The sequence below is a fragment of the Choloepus didactylus genome, chromosome 7, assembly GCF_015220235.1.
Source record: "Choloepus didactylus isolate mChoDid1 chromosome 7, mChoDid1.pri, whole genome shotgun sequence".
NCBI lineage: Eukaryota > Metazoa > Chordata > Mammalia > Pilosa > Megalonychidae > Choloepus > Choloepus didactylus.
Genome location: NC_051313.1, coordinates 88,890,124 through 88,910,130, shown reverse-complemented (window position 1 = coordinate 88,910,130; position 20,007 = coordinate 88,890,124). Strand labels below are relative to the sequence as shown.

Below are 20,007 nucleotides of genomic sequence, written 5' to 3'. Positions count from 1 at the left end.
TATCTAAGCCAAGCCTTGTACTTGTGCACTGGGTGCCTTCCCATATCTTCTACAAAATAAAATTGACTTATTGTAAATTTACTTCAATTGCCACTCCATTACTCTATATATTGCTGCTCCAATTTATGGGAAAACCCCATTTCTCTCCTTCCATTCACTGGTGAACCCATTCTAACCAATCTCCCCACCCTCAAAACTTCCACAATTCTGTCACACTGTTATTGCCAAGGACACCATGGTCTCCAATTACCAATTATATAGATCAATTTTCACTTTCCCCTAACTAGATCTAGCCACATACCTTGAATCAGTCTAGCATTGTCTTAATATTCTCAAGATATTTCTGTGGCTTCTGTGATGATACTCTGTATTTTTCTCTTCTCGCTTCACTGACTCTTACATTTTGTTTCAAATTCCAATTCCTTAGCTGCCTTAAATATAAGTGTCCAACGTTTCAGTCTGAAAACTTCCTCACTTCCCGGTCTAGGCTCATACTATTTATATGTTGATGGCTTCCAGATATATATCCTAGACATCAGTTCCTATAAAATAGAAGCTAACATACCTGAATGCCTACTCCATATCATTACTTTGATATATATTTATTAAACCTAGCATGTCCAGAGTTTACCTTTTGATTCCCACCCCTTCCAACCATGCTTTCTCTTCCTATAGATTCCCAATTTTTTGAAGATTAGGGTCCACTTTTTCACTTGGGAAACACCCTTAGAGTTACCCTTGACTTCTCTTTATCTCTTCTCTCTATATCCAATACTGTATCAAAACAATGGATCTTCCTTAGAAATATACTCCAAATATGATTATTAATTATCAACAATACATGCATCCTGGTGGCAGAGACAGTCACCACCATATCTAGGCCATAGCTTCCTAGGTGATCTCCAAGTTTTGTCCCTTGTGGTCATACATTAGCAGTCATTTCTATACAAAGGAGTCAGAGTGATCCTTTAAAATAGCATCTGCCTACTAGAATATAAGTTCTTTGAGGAAGGACTTTAGTCTATTTTTCTTCTTCTTTTTTCTACTGATATATAAAAGCTTCTACTACAGTAGATATGTTTCTGGGAAAGCAGACAAAGAACATTTACTAAATTAATGAATGTTGAGTTATTTTGTGTTACATCCCAGGTCAACACATCCTGCATGACCTTCCCAAATCACTCAGTAAAATCCAAAATACTTAACACAAACAATTTAAAAAACAAATGACGCTATCTGGAAAAAATTCTATGTGTAAACACAGTAAAAGATTCTAGAGGTTCAGAGATGGATAAAATAAAATACACTCTCATTTAACCTCTTACATTAGAATTGTGAAAACGGAATTTTTAGTGACTGTACTAAACATCTTGATTTGCTAGAGCATTAGCCAGGGAAGGACCAAGCCATCTGGGAATCCAATGAATCGGCTCCAGCTTGACATACCTGTGATCCTTTGAGTGCCCAGGATATTTCTGCAGCTACAGCAACTGCAAATCTCCCAAAAAGAACCAGTTTAAGCTAATTATGGAAAACTCCACTGCAAACATCCTGCCTCTTTGATATCTGAACCAGCTAACCATTTCCAAAGACACTCCCACTGACAAACATTTTGGATCCATTGTATCTGAACTGGCCCACTGTGTTCAAATACACTCCACCAGAAACCACCCCTAACAATGCCCTACCACCTCTGAAGGTAGCTCAAGTGGCAGAAGACCCATATAAGCCACTCTCTAAATTCCAACATCCAAGCAGTTACTTCTTTCTGGCTTAGCTCCACATGCATTTTGCTCTTGCTCAAGAAAACCTTATTCTTTTCTTTATAACACATTCCCTGGTTATTTCTTTCATTGATGGAATAGACTTTCATACTAATTCAAAATTATTGTATATTAAGTAGTCAAATGTATAGCAAGAATATTGCTTTTTTCTTAGTAGAGAACTAATAATTGTGCAAAAAATAGAACTACTAATATGAATGAAAGTTAACCATTTGAATTATGTAATTAAATGAATTCAGAGGTTTCCAGTGTATTAATTTGAAGCTTTAACTTATGAATAATATAAACTCAACTGAAACTAAATTCATACAGGGATTTATTGGCCCATTTAATCAAAATGTCCAGAGGTAGTTTATGGTGCATGTAGAGTTGGGTCAGTGCTGTGACTCTCTATATAATTTTCTCAGCTTTGCACTTAGTTACGTTTTGGCTTTGTCCCTCATGTGGCTCTCTTCAAGGTTGCCAGTTTGCCCCAGTAGCACAGCTACATGCCACAAGATATTCTTTTGATGTTGCTGTATAGTTTGACTGTTTCACTGTCTTTTAAAACCTCTAGCAGGAACTTCAGTGCCACTCAAATGTGGAATTTTTGCCAAATGATTATTCAAAGACTCAAAGTGCAAATTTGCCAAGCATATATAAATATCTTGGACAGCTCATCTTCTGCAATCACAAAAGATAAAGGTGAAAAGCCCTCTTTAGCTTTTTTTTTTTTTAATCATCATTTTATTGAGATATATTCATATACCACACAGTCATACAAAACAAATCGTACTTTCGATTGTTTACAGTACCATTACATAGTTGTACATTCATCACCTAAATCAATCCCTGACACCTTCATTAGCACACACACAAAAATAACAAGAATAATAATTAGAGTGAAAAACAGCAATTGAAGTAAAAAAGAACACTGGGTACCTTTGTCTGTTTGTTTCCTTCCCCTATTTTTCTACTCATCCATCCATAAACTAGACAAAGTGGAGTGTGGTCCTTATGGCTTTCCCAATCCCATTGTCACCCCTCATAAGCTACATTTTTATACAACTGTCTTGGAGATTCATGGGTTCTGGGTTGTAGTTTGAAAGTTTCAGGTATCCACCACCAGCTACCCCAATTCTTTAGAACCTAAAAAGGGTTGTCTAAAGTGTGCGTAAGAGTGCCCTCCAGAGTGACCTCTCGGCTCGTTTTGGAATCTCTCTGCCACTGAAGCTTATTTCATTTCCTTTCACATCCCCCTTTTGGTCAAGAAGATGTTCTCCGTCCCACGATGCCGGGTTGACCAGAAGTCCTTTTATTTTATTTATTTATTTTTTTTTTTTAAATTTAGTTTTATTGAAATATATTCACAAACCATACAGTCATCCATGGTATACAATCAACTGTTCACAGTATGATCATATAGTTATGCGTTCATCACCACAATCTATTTCTGAACATTTTCCTTACATCAGAAAGAATCAGAATAAGAATAAAATATAAAAGTGAAAAGAGAATACCCAAACCATCCCCCCATCCCACCCTATTTGTCATTTAGTTTTTACTCCCATTTTTCTACTGATTTTTTTTCAATTTTTTAACTTTGTTTATCAAATAATTAAAAACAAACAGGCAAACAACAACCAAAAAAACCCCACAACATTTCAAACAAAGCAATGGATTAAGGAAAACAAATAACCTAAAATAACTACTTTGCTTCCAATATGTTCCTACCATACCCCAAGAAAATTAATAAACCATGTCCAAACAGAGGAGTAAGAAAAACAAATAATCTAAAATAACTACATTGCTTCCAACATGTTCCTACCATACCCCAAGAAAATTAACAACCCCTAAGAAAACAAAGGAATAAGAGAAAAAAAAAAAACCTAAAATAACTCTATTGCTTCCAACATGATCTTACTATATCCAAGAAAGTTTACAAACCATAATCATTCCTGAGGATTCCCATAACATTGAGATTACCCTCCATAGTTTATCTGTTCTTATTAGATTATCATTCCCCCTCCACTAATTGTTATCTCTAGGTCCCCGACATTCTACAGTATAAAACATTGTACATTTTTCACAGAACTCACATTAGTGGTAACATACAATATCTCTCTTTTTGTGCCTGGCTTATTTTGCTCAGCATTATGTCTTTTTTTTTTTTTTTTTTTTTTTTTTTTTTTAATCTTCATTTTATTGAGATATATTCATATACCACGCAGTCATACATAACAAATCGTACTTTCGATTGTTCACAGGACCATTACATAGTTGTACATTCATCACCCAAATCAATCCCTGACACCTTCATTAGCACACACACAAGAATAACAAGAATAATAATTAGAGTGAAAAGGAGCAATTGAAGTAAAAAAGAACACTGGGTACCTTTGTCTGTTTGTTTCCTTCCCCTATTTTTCTACTCATCCATCCATAAACTAGACAAAGTGGAGTGTGGTCCTTATGGCTTTCCCAATCCCATTGTCACCCCTCATAAGCTACATTTTTATACAACTGTCTTGGAGATTCATGGGTTCTGGGTTGTAGTTTGATAGTTTCAGGTATCCACCACCAGCTACCCCAATTCTTTGGAACCTAAAAAGGGTTGTCTAAAGTGTGCGTAAGAGTGCCCACCAGAGTGACCTCTCGGCTCGTTTTGGAATCTCTCTGCCACTGAAGCTTATTTCATTTCCTTTCACATCCCCCTTTTGGTCAAGAAGATGTTCTCCGTCCCACGATGCCGGGTCTACATTCCTCCCCGGGAGTCATATTCCACGTTGCCAGGGAGATTCACTCCCCTGGGTGTCTGATCCCACGTAGGGGGGAGGGCAGTGATTTCACCTTTCAAGTTGGCTTAGCTAGAGAGACAGGGCCACATCTGAGCAACAAAGAGGCATTCGGGAGGAGGCTCTTAGGCACAACCATAGGGAGGCCTAGCCTCTCCTTTGCAGCAACAGTCTTCCCAAGGGTAAAACCTACGGTAGAGGGCTCAGCCCATCAAACCACCAGTCCCCTATGTCTGTGGTCATGTTAGCAACCATGGAGGTGGGGTAGGCGAATACCCCTGCATTCTCCACAGGCTCCTCACGGGGGCACTGCATCTTTTTTTTTTCCCTGTTTTTTTTTTTTTTTTAACTTTCCCTTCTTTTTTAAATCAACTGTATGAAAAAAAAGTTAAAAAGAAAACAAACATACAATAAAAGAACATTTCAAAGAGACCATAACAAGGGAGTAAGAAAAAGACAACTAACCTAAGATAACTGCTTAACTTCCAACATGTTCCTACTTTACCCCAAGAAAGTTACCTAATATAGCAACATTTCTGTGAACTTGCTCCTACCATATCCATCAGAAATTAACAGACCATAGTCATTCCTGGGCATCCACAGAACGTTAAATAGCTTATCTGTTCTTCTTGGATTATTGTTCCCCCTTCCTTAATTGCTCTCTATTGCTAGTTCCCCTACATTCTACATTATAAGCCATTTGTTTTACATTTTTCAAAGTTCACATTAGTGGTAGCATATAATATTTCTCTTTTTGTGCCTGGCTTATTTCGCTCAGCATTATGTCTTCAAGGTTCATCCATGTTGTCATATGTTTCACGAGATCGTTCCTTCTTACTGCCGCGTAGTATTCCATCGTGTGTATATACCACATTTTATTTATCCACTCATCTGTTGAAGGACATTTGGATTGTTTCCATCTTTTGGCAATTGTGAATAATGCTGCTATGAACATTGGCGTGCAGATATCTGTTCGTGTCACTGCTTTCCGATCTTCCGGGTATATACCGAGAAGTGCAATCGCTGGATCGAATGGTAACTCTATATCTAGTTTTCTAAGGAACTGCCAGACTGACTTCCAGAGTGGCTGAACCATTATACAGTCCCACCAACAGTGAATAAGAGTTCCAGTTTCTCCATATCCCCTCCAGCATTTGTAGTTTCCTGTTTGTTTAATGGCAGCCATTCTAATCGGTGTTAGATGGTATCTCATTGTGGTCTTAATTTGCATCTCTCTAATAGCTAGTGAAGCTGAACATTTTTTCATGTGTTTTTTGGCCATTTGTATTTCCTCTTCAGAGAACTGTCTTTTCATATCTTTTGCCCATTTTATAATTGGGCCGACTGTACTATTGTCATTGAGTTGTAGGATTTCTTTATATATGCAAGATATCAGTCTTTTGTTAGATACATGGTTTCCAAAAATTTTTTCCCATTGAGTTGGCTGCCTCTTTACCTTTTTGAGAAATTTCTTTGAGGTGCAGAAACTTCTAAGCTTGAGGAGTTCCCATTTATCTATTTTCTCTTTTGTTGCTTGTGCTTTGGGTGTAAAGTCTAGGAAGTGGCCGCCTAATACAAGGTCTTGAAGATGTTTTCCTACATTATCTTCTAGGAGTTTTATGGTACTTTCTTTTATATTGAGATCTTTGGTCCATTTTGAGTTAATTTTTGTGTAGGGGGTGAGGTAGGGGTCCTCTTTCATTCTTTTGGATATGGATATCTAACTCTCCCATCCCCATTTGTTGAAAAGACCATTATGACTCAGTTCAGTGACTTTGGGGGCCTTATCAAAGATCAGTCGGCCATAGATCTGAGGGTCTATCTCCGAACTCTCACTTCAATTCCATTGATCTATATGTCTATCTTTGTGCCAGTACCATGCTGTTTTGGCAACTGTGGCTTTATAATAAGCTTCAAAGTCAGGGAGTGTAAGTCCTCCCACTTCGTTTTTCTTTTTTAGAGTGTCTTTAGCAATTCGAGGCATCTTCCCTTTCCAAATAAATTTGATAACTAGCTTTTCCAAGTCTGCAAAGTAGGTTGTTGGAATTTTGATTGGGATTGCATTGAATCTGTAGATGAGTTTGGGTAGAATTGACATCTTAATGACATTTAGTCTTCCTATCCATGAACATGGAATATTTTTCCATCTTTTAAGGTCCCCTTCTATTTCTTTTAGTAGAGTTATGTAGTTTTCTTTGTATAGGTCTTTTACATCTTTGGTTAAATTTATTCCTAGGTACTTGATTTTTTTAGTTGCTATTGAAAATGGTATCTTTTTCTTGAGTGTCTCTTCAGTTTGTTCATTTCTAGCATATAGAAACATTACTGACTTATGTGCATTAACCTTGTATCCCGCTACTTTGCTAAATTTGTTTATTAGCTCTAGTAGCTGTATCGTCGATTTCTCAGGGTTTTCTAGATATAAGATCATATCATCTGCAAACAATGACAGTTTTACTTCTTCTTTTCCAATTTGGATGCCTTTTATTTCTTTGTCTTGCCGGATTGCCCTGGCTAGCACTTCCAGCACAATGTTGAATAACAGTGGTGATAGCGGGCATCCTTGTCTTGTTCCTCATCTTAGAGGGAAGGCTTTCAGTCTCTCACCATTGAGTACTATGCTGGCTGTGGGTTTTTCATATATGCTCTTTATGATGTTGAGGAAGTTTCCTTCAATTCCTACCTTTTGAAGTGTTTTTATCAAAAAGGGATGTTGGATTTTGTCAAATGCTTTTTCAGCATCTATTAAGATGATCAATTGATTTTTCCCTTTTGACTTGTTAATGTGTTGTAATACATTGATTGATTTTCTTATGTTGAACCATCCTTGCATGCCCGGAATGAACCCCACTTGGTCATGGTGTATGATTTTTTTAATGTGTCTTTGGATTTGATTTGCAAGTATTTTGTTGAGGATTTTTGCATCTATATTCATTAGGGAGATTGGCTGGTAGTTTTCCTTTTTTGTAACATCTTTGCCTGGTTTTGGTATTAGATTGATGTTAGCTTCATAAAATGAGTTAGGTAGTGTTCCATCTTCTTCAGTGCTTTGGAAGAGTTTGAGTAAGATTGGTGTCAGTTCTTTCTGGAAAGTTTGGTAGAATTCCCCTGTGAAGCCATCTGGCCCTGGGCATTTATTTGTGGGAAGATTTTTGATGACTGATTGGATCTCTTTGCTTGTGATGGGTTGGTTGAGGTCTTCTATTTCTTCTCTGGTCAGTCTAGGTTGTTCATATGTTTCCAGGAAATTGTCCATTTCCTCTACATTATCCAGTTTGTTGCCATACAGTTGTTCATAGTATCCTCTTATAATTTTTTTAATTTCTTCAGGATCTGCAGTTATGTCACCTTTTTCATTCATTATTATGTTTATATGGGTCTTCTCTCTTTTTGATTTTGTCAGTCTAGCTAGGGGCTTGTCAATCTTGTTGATCTTCTCAAAGAACCAACTTTTGGTGATATTTATCCTCTCTATTGTTTTTTTGTTCTCTATGTCATTTATTTCTGCTTTAATCCTTGTGATTTCCTTTCTTCTACTTGGTTTAGAATTGGTTTGCTGTTCATTTTCTAGCTTCTTCAGTTGATCCATTAGTTCTTTGATTTTGGCTCTTTCTTCCTTTTTAATATATGCATTTAGTGCTATAAATTTCCCCCTTAGCACTGCTTTTGCTGCATCCCATAGGTTTTGGTATGTTGTGTTCTCATTTTCATTCGTCTCTATATATTTAGCAATTTCTCTTGCTATTTCTTCTTTAACCCACTGATTGTTTAGGAGTGTGTTGTTTAACCTCCAGGTATTTGTGAATTTTCTAAGTCTCTGATGGTTATTGACTTCTAATTGTATTCCACTGTGGTCAGAGAATGTGCTTTGAATAATTTCAATCTTTTTAAATTTATTGAGGCTTGTTTTATGTCCCAGCATATGATCTATTCTGGAGAAAGTTCCATGAGCACTAGAAAAGTATGTGTATCCTGGTGATTTGGGATGTAATGTCCTGTATATGTCTGTTAAATCTAATTCATTTATCAGATTGTTTAGGTTTTCAATTTCCTTATTGGTCTTCTGTCTGGTTGATCTATCTATAGGAGAGAGTGATGTGTTGAAGTCTCCCACAATTATTGTGGAAACATCAATTGCTTCCTTTAGTTTTGCCAGTGTTTCTCTCATGTATTTTGTGGCACCTTGGTTGGGTGCATAGATATTTACGATTGTTATTTCTTCTTGCTGAATTGCCCCTTTTATTAGTACGTAGTGGCCTTCTTTGTCTCTCAAAACATCCCTGCATTTGAAGTCTATTTTATCTGAGATTAATATTGCTACACCTGCTCTGTTTTGGCTGTAGCTTGCATGAAATATTTTTTTCCGTCCTTTCACTTTCAGTTTCTTTGTGTCCCTGTGTCTAAGATGAGTCTCTTGTATGCAACATATTGATGGTTCATTTTTTTTGATCCATTCTGCAAATCTATATCTTTTAATTGGGGAGTTTAATCCATTTACATTCAACGTTATAACCGTGAAGGCATTTCTTGAATCAGCCATCTTATCCTTTGGTTTATGTTTGTCATATTTTTCCCCTCTGTCTGTTAATATCCTTTATTGTACCCATACTGAATCTCTTTAGTACTGAACCTTTCTCCAAGTCTCTCTGTCCTTTCTTTGTTTCTCTGTCTGTAGGGCTCCCTTGAGTGTCTCCAGTAGGGCAGGTCTCTTGTTAGCAAATTCTCTCAGCATTTGTTTGTCTGTGAAAAATTTAATCTCTCCCTCAAATTTGAAGGAGAGCTTTGCTGGATAAATTATTCTTGGCTGGAAATTTTTCACTCAGAATTTTAAATATATCGTGCCACTGCCTTCTCGCCTCCATGGTGGCTGCTGAGTAGTCACTACTTAGTCTTATGCTGTTTCCTTTGTATGTGGTGAATTGCTTTTCTCTTGCTGCTTTCAGAACTTGCTCCTTCTCTTCTGTGTTTGATAGTGTGATCAGTATATGTCTCGGAGTGGGTTTATTTGGATTTATTCTATTTGGAGTTCGCTGAGCATTTATGATTTGTGTATTTATGTTGTTTAGAAGATTTGGGAAGTTTTCCCCAACAATTTCTTTGAATACTCTTCCTAGACCTTTACCCTTTTCTTCCCCTTCTGGGACACCAATGACTCTTATATTTGGACGTTTCATATTATCTATCATATCCCTGAGGTCCATTTCGATTTTTTCAATTTTTTTTCCCCATTCTTTCTTTTATGCTTTCATTTTCCATTTTGTCATCTTCGAGGTCACTGATTCGTTGTTCAACTTCCTCTAGTCTTGTACTATGAGTGTCCAGAATCTTTTTAATTTGGTCAACAGTTTCTTTAATTTCCATAAGATCATCCATTTTTTTATTTAGTCTTGCAATGTCTTCTTTATGCTCTTCTAGGGTCTTCTTGATTCCCTTTATCTCCCGTACTATGGTCTCATTGTTCATCTTTAGTTCTTTGAGTAGCTGCTCTAGGTGCTGTGTCTCTTCTGGTCTTTTGATTTGGGTGCTTGGGCTTGGGTTATCCATATCGTCTGGTTTTTTCATATGCTTTATAATTTTCTGTTGTTTTTGGCCTCGTGGCATTTGCTGAACTTGATAGGGTTCTTTTAGGATTTGTAGACCAATTGAAGTCCTTATCTCTAATTTATCATATCTACAGCTTCGTGGAGTACACTTTCTCTAACTAACCAGCAGGTGGCGTCCACGAGCCACCTGTTCTCCACAAGCCAGTTCTCCCCTGCTTAGCCTTTTTGGTGAGTGGGGGAGTGAGTCTTGTGGGGTCCAATTGGTGTACCAAGCTTGCATGTGTAGTTGGTGTTGCCTGCCCTGTATATGGCTCGTGTTTCTGGGCAGTCAGAGAGGGGGGGTGGCCCTAACAATCAAATCTCCCTGGTGATCCTAGAGTTTTAAAGCTGCTGCAATAGTCTAATCCTTCAGTTCAGTCCTGCCACAGTTTGTCTCTGTCACTGACCCACAAGTCCTTGGTATTGGCGTATGGCTCCTGAGACTTGCAAGTGGGCCCCTCTTCCAGGCCGTGCACCCCAGGTCCTCTGTTGAGGGATGACTGTGCTATGTCACAGGTGAGTGTCGTCCCCCCAGGGCAGTTCTGGGCTGCTGGGCTGTGTAGGGAGGCTCCCAGTCTGCTGAAATGATGGCTGAATGGGGCTTTGTTAATTCACACTGCTCTACCTTCCCAACTCTGGGACAATCAGCTGAGGTTGCAGGGAAGGCTAATGCCCACGCCCACTTTTGTGGTGTGTGCCTGTTATTTGAAGCACTTCCGTCACACTGGGTCGTCTGGGGCAGTTCTGGGCTATGGGGCTGGCGATGGGCAGGAGTGTTTCCTGTCCACCAGGATGATGGCTGTGAGCGGACACCCCCCTTTTCTTGGGAAGTTGTGGTGTTTAGTGAATTTTCTCAGCCACTGGATTATTGCGTTTTGTCTCAGAGCTCTCCTAGTTCTGCTCTTGACTTGACCTGCCCAAATAGTAAGTCTTTGAAGCTTTCTGTATTGGGCTTCTTAGAGTAATTGTTTTAGAAAAAGAAAAAAGGATTAAAAAAAAAACAAAAGAAAAAAAACAAACAAAAAAAAAAACGGGCCCTCCTCAGAGATCTAATGGGTTATTGAAATGCTAAGAGACAAAGCAACCAGGGCCATTAAGGAAAGGTCCACAGGGCAGAGAGATCAGCTTTTCTTCGGGATTTGCATATGCGCCTCAGGGCCCTTCCCCTTTCTATGTTCACCAGAACTCCAAAAATCCTCCGCTTTTATTTTGGAGTTTTTCGTGTTGTTTTTTTTCTATGCCTGTCTCCTCTCTGCTGGGCTGGCTGCTCTCAGATTCTCTGGTGTCTGGTCTCAGTCTATCTATGGTTGGAGTTTGAATCAGTAGAATGAGTTTCCGACAAGGGCTGCCGCTGCAGTTCTCCCTTCTCCTTCCCGGAGCTGACAGCCCCTCCTCCCCCGGGACTGAGCCTGGCAGGGATGGGCGCGGGTCCCCTGGCAGCAAAAACTTACAGATTTCACTGATCTCAGCAGTTCCACGTTTTCATGAGTGTTGCATGAAGTATGCCCAAAGTCAGATTGCTGTGTGGTGTCCAGTCCACGCAGTTCCTGGCTTTCTACCTACTTTCCTGGAGGAGCAACTAAAACATACAGCTCACCAGTCTGCCATCTTGCCCCGCCTCCCTCTTTAGCTTTTAGGGACAAGCAGGAGTGATGGTGGAGAAGGGTCAGAGGAATTCTCTGATTCCCATTCTCCCATTTTGACTGGAAATGGGGAACGGTTTTTAGACTACTGTAGTCACTCTGAATGAATTATTACCTAGTAGATGCTTATTCTTGAGGTTGTGCAACTTCCTGGCTGGTGCCTTTTGTAGGTCCTTGCATGATTGGGAGCCATGAAACTCAGAGTACAGCCTTTTCATGTCATCATACTTCAGTTATATCAAATCACTGCTTTCTCCTAGAGAGAAGGTCATGGGTCCTGCTTCTTAAGAACCAGTTCACAGGTAAGCATCCAAGTCATCGTCTCTGAGGACATCTCCCTTCTTTTTCATGTGTCACAAAGGCATAGATCATTGCTTCTTCCCTCAGCATAATTCTCTTTAGTATTTTATAGTGTACAACTCATTGTATTAGTCTCTTCTACTTTGCTTTGGAGACAGAACAGTCTCCTTCAGGTTCCTTCTGTTAAGAAAGACGTGTACTTAAGAGTGCTGACTTGAGACTTCTGATTGGGCTCTGCTAATATGCTGTACCAGGAAAATGTTGGAATATGAAAGGGGGTGAGGGAGGTATTTAATTCCTCTGCTTCCTCATGACCAGGCTGTGGGTTGGCAGTAGCTCTGTTCATCTACGTAAGTTCACAGGTCATTTCAAAATGTTCTGCACTATAGCTCAGCTCTCTCTCTGGTTCCTATTAACTGCACCTGTGGCTTGCCACTTCAGCATAGAGAAAATAGCTCTCCACTGTTTCTAAACCCAGTGCAAATAGTAATCCATTCTATGTTTCCCTTAACCTTTCCCATACTCATTAGTGTTTTCATCCAATTCTCTTAAATTATTCTGTGTGAGCCATCTGTTTCTTGAGCGAACCTTAGATGATTCAGCTTGAGAATTAGGAAAAACTCTTCACATTTTCTTCTAAATCATCTGTTTGATTTTCTGCAATAACCGTAGCTCAAAAACTCCATTTAATTTTCATATTATTAATCAAATTATTGGCATCCTCAACCAAAACATCCTTTGGTAATTTGGGGGAATCACCAAAGTTTGTTCTAGCTGTCTGATAACAATTATACCTTTCCCTTACAATCAGCTTTCACTTGTGCCCACCTACTCCCAGCCACTTCTGATGACTTACCACTGTCATTGCTCATAAAAATATCATTTTTATGTCAAGAATTCATAGATACATTAAGCTATCAGCTTCTAGGTGTTAAAAGAATTGCTGGTTTGTAGGAACAGGTAAAAAATAACTCCTTTCTAACACTGTGCTGTTCTATGTTACTAGAAACCAAATAAGTTCTCATATCCAATATTTCAATGACTCTCTCAAGGAAGTAATTATGTTTCAGTTTCTCTCTAATTTAACCATAGAAATTTAGATCTAGTTCATATGATCAAACAGAAACTGACACCATTATCTTCACTTTATTTTCCTCCTTTCTTCATTTAGTTTTTTCTCCCCAACCCAACACTTTTTTCTCCCCAACACAGAATAGAAGAGTAAAACCTTGTGTGGTGGTTTGAAGCTGTATGTACTCCAGAAAAAATAACTTCTTAAATTTAATCCATCCCTATGGGTGTGAACCCATTAAAAATAAAACCTTTTGATGAGGTTGCTTTGGTTAAGATGTGGCCCACTGCAATAAGGCTGGGCCTTAATCCTGTTCCTGGAGCACTTTATAAGAAAAAATGAAATTCAGGCACAGAGAGAAAAGCCACAGAGCGAGCAGCCAGAAGCCTTTCAGAACTCAAAGGAACTCATAAGAGAAGAGAGAGACCAGGAAACACCACCATGTGCCTTGCCATGTGACAAGCTGCGGACCAAGGAACCTTGTCAGCCAGCCCCAGAACAGCATAGTCTTCCAGGAGAAAGCATCAACTTGATGTTGCCCTGATTTGGATTTTTTTTTTTTTTTACACTCAAAACCCATGTGCAAATAAACTCCCAATGTTTAACTTGACCCATTTTGTGGTATTTGTTTGAGTAGCCAAAGGAAAATTAAAACCCCTTGGATAGAAGTATGTGGCTCTACTGGTTTGGATGTATTATGTCCCCCAAAATGTTCTCTGATGCAATCTTGTGGGGGCAGATGTATTAGTGTTGATTAGGTTGGAACCTATTGGTTCAGTGTTTCCATGGAGATGTGACTCAATCAACTGTGAGAATGCCATTTTGAAATGCAACCTGGGAGCAAGCAGATGCCAGCCACATGCCTTCTGAGATAACAGAGGTTTTCTGGACACCAATGGCCATCCTTCAGTGAAGGTACCCTATTGTTGAGGCCTTACCTAGGACACTTTATGGACTTAAGACTATAACTGTGTAACCAAATAAATCTCCTTTATAAAAGCCAATCCATTTCTAGTATTTTGCATGATGGCAGAATTAGCAAACCAGAACAGTGGGTAAGCTAATATAAGGGTGTTGGAAGATTTCTGCACAAGATGAGTGGTCTGAGCTCAGTTTATCTTCTCTGGATTCTGAGGCATCACCATCACTTAAGAATTTGTTAAAAATAGGTACTTATAGGCCCCACCCTAGACTTATTCAATTAAAAGTTCTGGGGCTGGGTATAACAGTGTGTGTTTTAACAAGCACTTTAAGTGATTCTGATGCAGCTAAAGTTTGATAGTCACTAATCTAGGAAAACATACCCCCTATGATAACAATGAACAGAAAAATTCTTAACTTTAAAGCACTTAACTCAAGGGGTTTTTCTTTTTCTTATTACTGATTTTCTTCATCCCCTGGTAGAAAACAAAAATGGTCTTCAAGACGAATTTTTGTCGTTATTTCAACTTCTTGTGTTATTAATTTACATTAATTATATAACCATTATTTAATCTGATTCAGAGTTAGAAATTATGACTATCAGTGATGAGTTTGGTGGAGCAGGTGACTTGAAATTCTGTTTTGGGCACCAAAATTTTACTACACTTTCTTTGATTACCAAGGCTTATGATTTCACTTATCATTCATATTAGACTATGAGTTATTTCTTCCTTGTTGAAGCCAATTTTTGTTACAGTCCTACAACTTTCCTTAAAATTTATGCCTTACTTATCAAGAGAATAATTTAATCAAAGGGTAGGACAATCTATTGAAGTAAGTGAGTTTGGGTGAATAAAATGCATGCCAAGTTCTTAAAGGATTAAAACAGACACAGTGGTACATATTGATTTCATGCGGAAGTTAACTTCAAAGTTATTGTAATAGTTTACCTATTTAAAATATTTCATCCATCATAGGGAAACCTAACATGAATTTTGAAAGCATCCATTCTAACTAAAACATGCATAACAAAGCATTCCAGATAAAACTCCATCATTTTACTTTAATAACAAAGCAATAAACTAAGGGATGGCAACAATGCCTCTGCTTTTCTATTTTTATCCTTGATTAGAAATTTTTAAAAGCCTTCTAGATATTCAGAAGAATTCTAATAATAAGGGCTAATAAAACATCATATTTAGTAAAAAATGAAAAATCAATAATTAGTTAAGAATGTATGTTTATCCATATTTATATAATGCAATCTGTGTTTTGAAATGATTGTTTTTCTAAGATGATTCATAAATATACTAGCACTATTAGTTGCATACCTAGAAATTGTAAATTAACATTCAATATTTTCAAAAGGATAAGAGTTAGGTTAATTGACAAATAAATACATAATAGAATGCAAACACAGGTTGACTTGATGGATTAAATCTTCAAAGATAATGATATAATGTTGGGGTTTCTTTTCATCATCTCTCGAAAAAGTCATGTTTCAAAATCTTAGTATATTTTCTAAACTTTTCATTTGGATGCCTTTGAAATTGACAAAAGTATTGTACTTCATACCTCTGTGATATGTATGCATATTCTAGGTTTCTTTTCAGTGCGTTTTAAGGCTTTCATGTACCACAACTTTTAATTTTCTGCTTTTATGAATACTCTGAAATTTTTAGGCTGTTTACTGTCCTTGAATAATGCCCAACAGAACTTACTTTAAGCAGTCAGATTAAAGTCAAGCAAGTGTGAAAATTACAAATTGTACTTCTTAATGGTGTGAAAATATCTATAAAGCTGTTTAAAATGGACTAAAATTAAGGCCCAGATATCTGGGTCACTTCTGACACTTACAAATGGGTAATTTTTATCAAATTCCTATTTATATAAAGCATTACTTTCTAAAATTTTGTCTAAAGACTCTTGCTAAAACTATCAGCTGAATTCCAAAAGGAGGTGGTTATTCTATCCTTTCAAAACAAAATATTAATATCATATATGCAAACTACAAATGATATTGTGGGGACTTACATGTCTTACTTCTTTCTAGGACTTCAAATAGTACTCATTATCCTAGAAATTTACATTGTAAAATAAAATATATATTTTATAAATAAGTTACCAAGCTATTTCTGAGAATTTCTCAAATATGTATTAAATCGATACTACAACAATAAAAATCCCAGTACACCCATAAAAAGTTTCACTCTAACTTGAAACAGAACATTGGGTATACCATTAAATGATTTTTAAGCTTCAAACAGCTCAATTTTTGTCCACATGACTTTAAGATTCATGTATTATGTATTAAAACAATAACAGGAAATTAATTAATTATACCTGCAATGATGACCTTTTTCACATTCTATACATGTGGCATTATTCCTGCAAGGAAATGTTTCACATGATGTTTGAAGTCTCTGACAAAACTTTCCTGTAAATATTGGTCTCTAGGTACATGTCACATTCTGGGGAACATTAAAAAATATTAAAACATAATGAAACAGGTTCTTACTTGGAGAGGGATGAAAATTATATTCATAAGCATGTGGTAAAGATTCTGTGTACAACAATTTGGCAGACTCTACTTTCCAAAATGGCCACAACAGTGCCTTCCATCCCACATGCTCTTTCTACAATGTGAACCTTATACTCATGTACTTGAGAAGTGGGACCTATATGCCTACCCCTTGGACGTGGGTGAGGATCGATCAATGCCAGGTCAAAAAGGTGATACAATGCCTGGGGTACTCTCTTGGGATAAATGCTCTGGAAACCCAACCACCAGGTTGTAAGGAAGCCCAGGATACGTAGTAAATCCTTGTTTAGGTATTCTGATTGACAGGCTAGCTGAGAGCCCATCTATAACCAGCATCAATCACCAAACCTGACAGTAAGGAAGTTTTCAAATAAACTTCAGCCCCAGCCACTTTCTGAGCAAGAACTTACAGCTGAGTCCAGTCAACCCTCAGAACCATGAGAGACAATGTAATAACATAATTGTTGCTTAAAGCCACCAAGTTTTGGGGTGAGTAGACTTAAACAAATCATAATCAGAACAAGCAATAAGTCCACAAAACTATGGACGTGTGACAATAAAAATAAAATACAATTTGATAAAGCCTTATGAAGCAATTTTCACCTGCAATGTAAATAGACCATAGTCATCACATTTTCTCTGCCTATTTTCCTCCTTTATTTCATTTTCCATATCATTATCTTCACCATCATCATCATCATCATCATTTGTATCTTAATATTTATTGAGTGTTTCCAAGATGGAAAATCTGTGCTAAAAATATAAAATGGATGATTTTGTTTCTTCCTTATAAAACCCAATCAGGTAATATTCATTTCACCCACAACAAAACTAAGGATGAAAGACATACAGAGTTTGTCCAAAGTCACACATGGTAATGACGGAAAAGACAAAATGAAAGATCTTCTAAAATGTTTATTCACAATATTGGTCTTTCAAATTTAATAATGGATAATACAGGAAAAAGCAAAAAATTGATTTTAAACACAACATAATTTACAGTTATCTTAAGACAGTCATAACTAGTTAAGTTAGAAGATATATTTAATTGTTCTTTGTTCTGAGGTTTAGAAACAAAAATTTGGGGGTCATCTTATTAATAATTCTTATAGAATATTGTATTAGTTTCCTATTTCTGCTGCAAAAAATTACTACAAACTTAGTGATTAAAACAACACGTATTTGTCATCTGGCAGTTTTAGAGATCAGAAGTCCAAAGTGGTCCTCTTGGGCTAAAATCTAGATGTAGTGAAAGCTCTGTCCTTCTAGAGGTTCTACAGTACAATTGCCTCCTTGCCTTTTCCAGCACTGAAGTCTCCATTCATTCGTTGCCTGATCGCTTCTTCATCTTTAAAGCTAGCAGCTTTAAATCTCTCTCTGATTCTGAACCTTCCATCCCCTCTTCTCCTAGAAAGGACCCTTGTGATTATATTGGGTCAACCAGGATAATCCAAAATAATCTCCCTATTTAAGGTCAGCCTTAATTCTGTCTGCAAGTTTAATTATCTCTTGTTATTTAGAATAACATATTCACAATTTCTGGGGAAAAGGACATGGATATCTTTGAAGTGGCTGCTTTTCTGCCTACCATATCTCTTATTGCCTTGAATGTTAAAAACATGTCTTTCTGGTTTTTGAACTTCTACCACCTAATAGTGAGACCTAGTTCATTGTAGATTAATAACATGTCTTTTGTATTGATGAAGAAATTCCATATGGATTTAAAAATTACCTTGTACTTGACCTTTATCTGTTTAATTACATATACTGTGTAATCAAATTAAGGCCTCTCAGCAATGATTTACCAAAGGTTTTATTAACAGAATTGATGCTTCTCCAGGAAAAAAAAAATCCATTTTAAAAGTGTTAAAGACATATATGCTTATGAGATTGGAAAAAATAAAAGACCCTTAAGGTTCTTTGAAGAGTAACAAATACAAATATTATAATGAAAAGACAGTGGTTTGCAGGAACATTAACAAATTCTTTCCTAGCCTTATTTATCTAAATGTTAAATTTAAAAGATAAAATATAACAATATAAAAAATGAAAATTTAGAGGAAAATTAAAAAGCCATGACCAAAAAAGAAAAGTGTACAAAACTATAGTATTCACAAGGGAAAATTCTGATGGAAGAACAAAAAATGAACTTGAACATGGATTATGAAATTAGTGTTCCCACATACAATGGGATTACAAAATTGAAAATAAACAATTTAAGTCATTCTTCTGATTTTCTTGTGTTTGAAAATTATAATATGTTGATGAGAACTTCCAGTATTTGCACTTTCAAATTATTTGGTGAGACTAAGAAATTGTTTTAAACTTGTACCTTAGATTCAAACTTACTTTTATCAGTGCATTCAGTGACATTCTGACATAGCATCGATGGACACCCATTGATATCAGTTTCACAGTTTTCATACAGAAATTCTTCTGGGCAAAGATGGATATAAGCAGAGCCGCTGCTTTGGCAAATTCCCCTTTTAAAATAAGACCAAGAAAGACACGATTCCATTGACTCCTCACAGAATGGACCTTAAAAGATCACACGAAGAAAATGAAAATATGCACATGTGTGTGAGGCAAAACTCATTGTAGAAAAAGTATCCAGAGTTCATGGATTCATTTTGTTTAGCCACTTTATTGATAAATAATTTATATATTATAGAATTCATCCATTCAATAACTTTTGCAAATATTCAGAGCTGTGCCAACACCACCACTATTCAGCTTTAGCACATATCCCTTATAAAAGAGGTCTTTTCCAGTCATTCCCTGTCCCCAATCCCATCCCCAGGCAACCATTAATATTTTGTCTCTATGGCTTTGCCTTTTGTGGACATTTCATATAAATGGAATTATATGGCATGTGGTCTTTTGTGACTGGCTTATTATGCTTAGCCTGATGTTTTTGAGGATTTTTCTTGTAACATGTATCAGTACTTCCTTCCTTGTAATTGTCAAATAGTAATTCATTATATATACCACATTTTATTTATCTATTCAACAGTTGATGGACATTTGGGTGGTTTCACTTTTGGGCACTCTGAACATTCAAATGCAAGTCATTGTGTGAATATATATTTTCATTTGCCTTGGCAGATTCTTAGAAATGGAATTGCTGAGGTGTATGGTAAATTTAGGTTTAACTGTTTAAGAAATTGCCAAAATGTTTTCAAAAGCAGCAGTGCCATAAAGGAAATGAAGCAAACTAAAGTTTCAGTGGCCAAGAGATTTCAAACAGAGTCTACAGGTCATTCTGGAAGTTATTCTTATGCATTATGTAGTATTCCTTTTTAGTTTCTAGTGTATGAGGATAGGTAGAAGGAAACACCTGAATTTGTTGAACTGTAATCCAGTAGACTTGATTCTTGATGATGATTGCA

The 20,007-nt window shown here is 36.8% G+C and overlaps 1 protein-coding gene across 1 annotated transcript in view; it reads right to left on the bottom strand.

The window, feature by feature from the left end:
• The window catches only part of EYS (eyes shut homolog), a 1,792,869-nt gene that overhangs the window by 1,639,767 nt on the left and 133,095 nt on the right, over nucleotides 1-20,007 (bottom strand). The window contains 2 exon segments of the mRNA XM_037844664.1: nucleotides 16,420-16,529; nucleotides 18,951-19,156. Of these exon segments, the coding sequence (XP_037700592.1) occupies nucleotides 16,420-16,529; nucleotides 18,951-19,156 (316 nt within the window).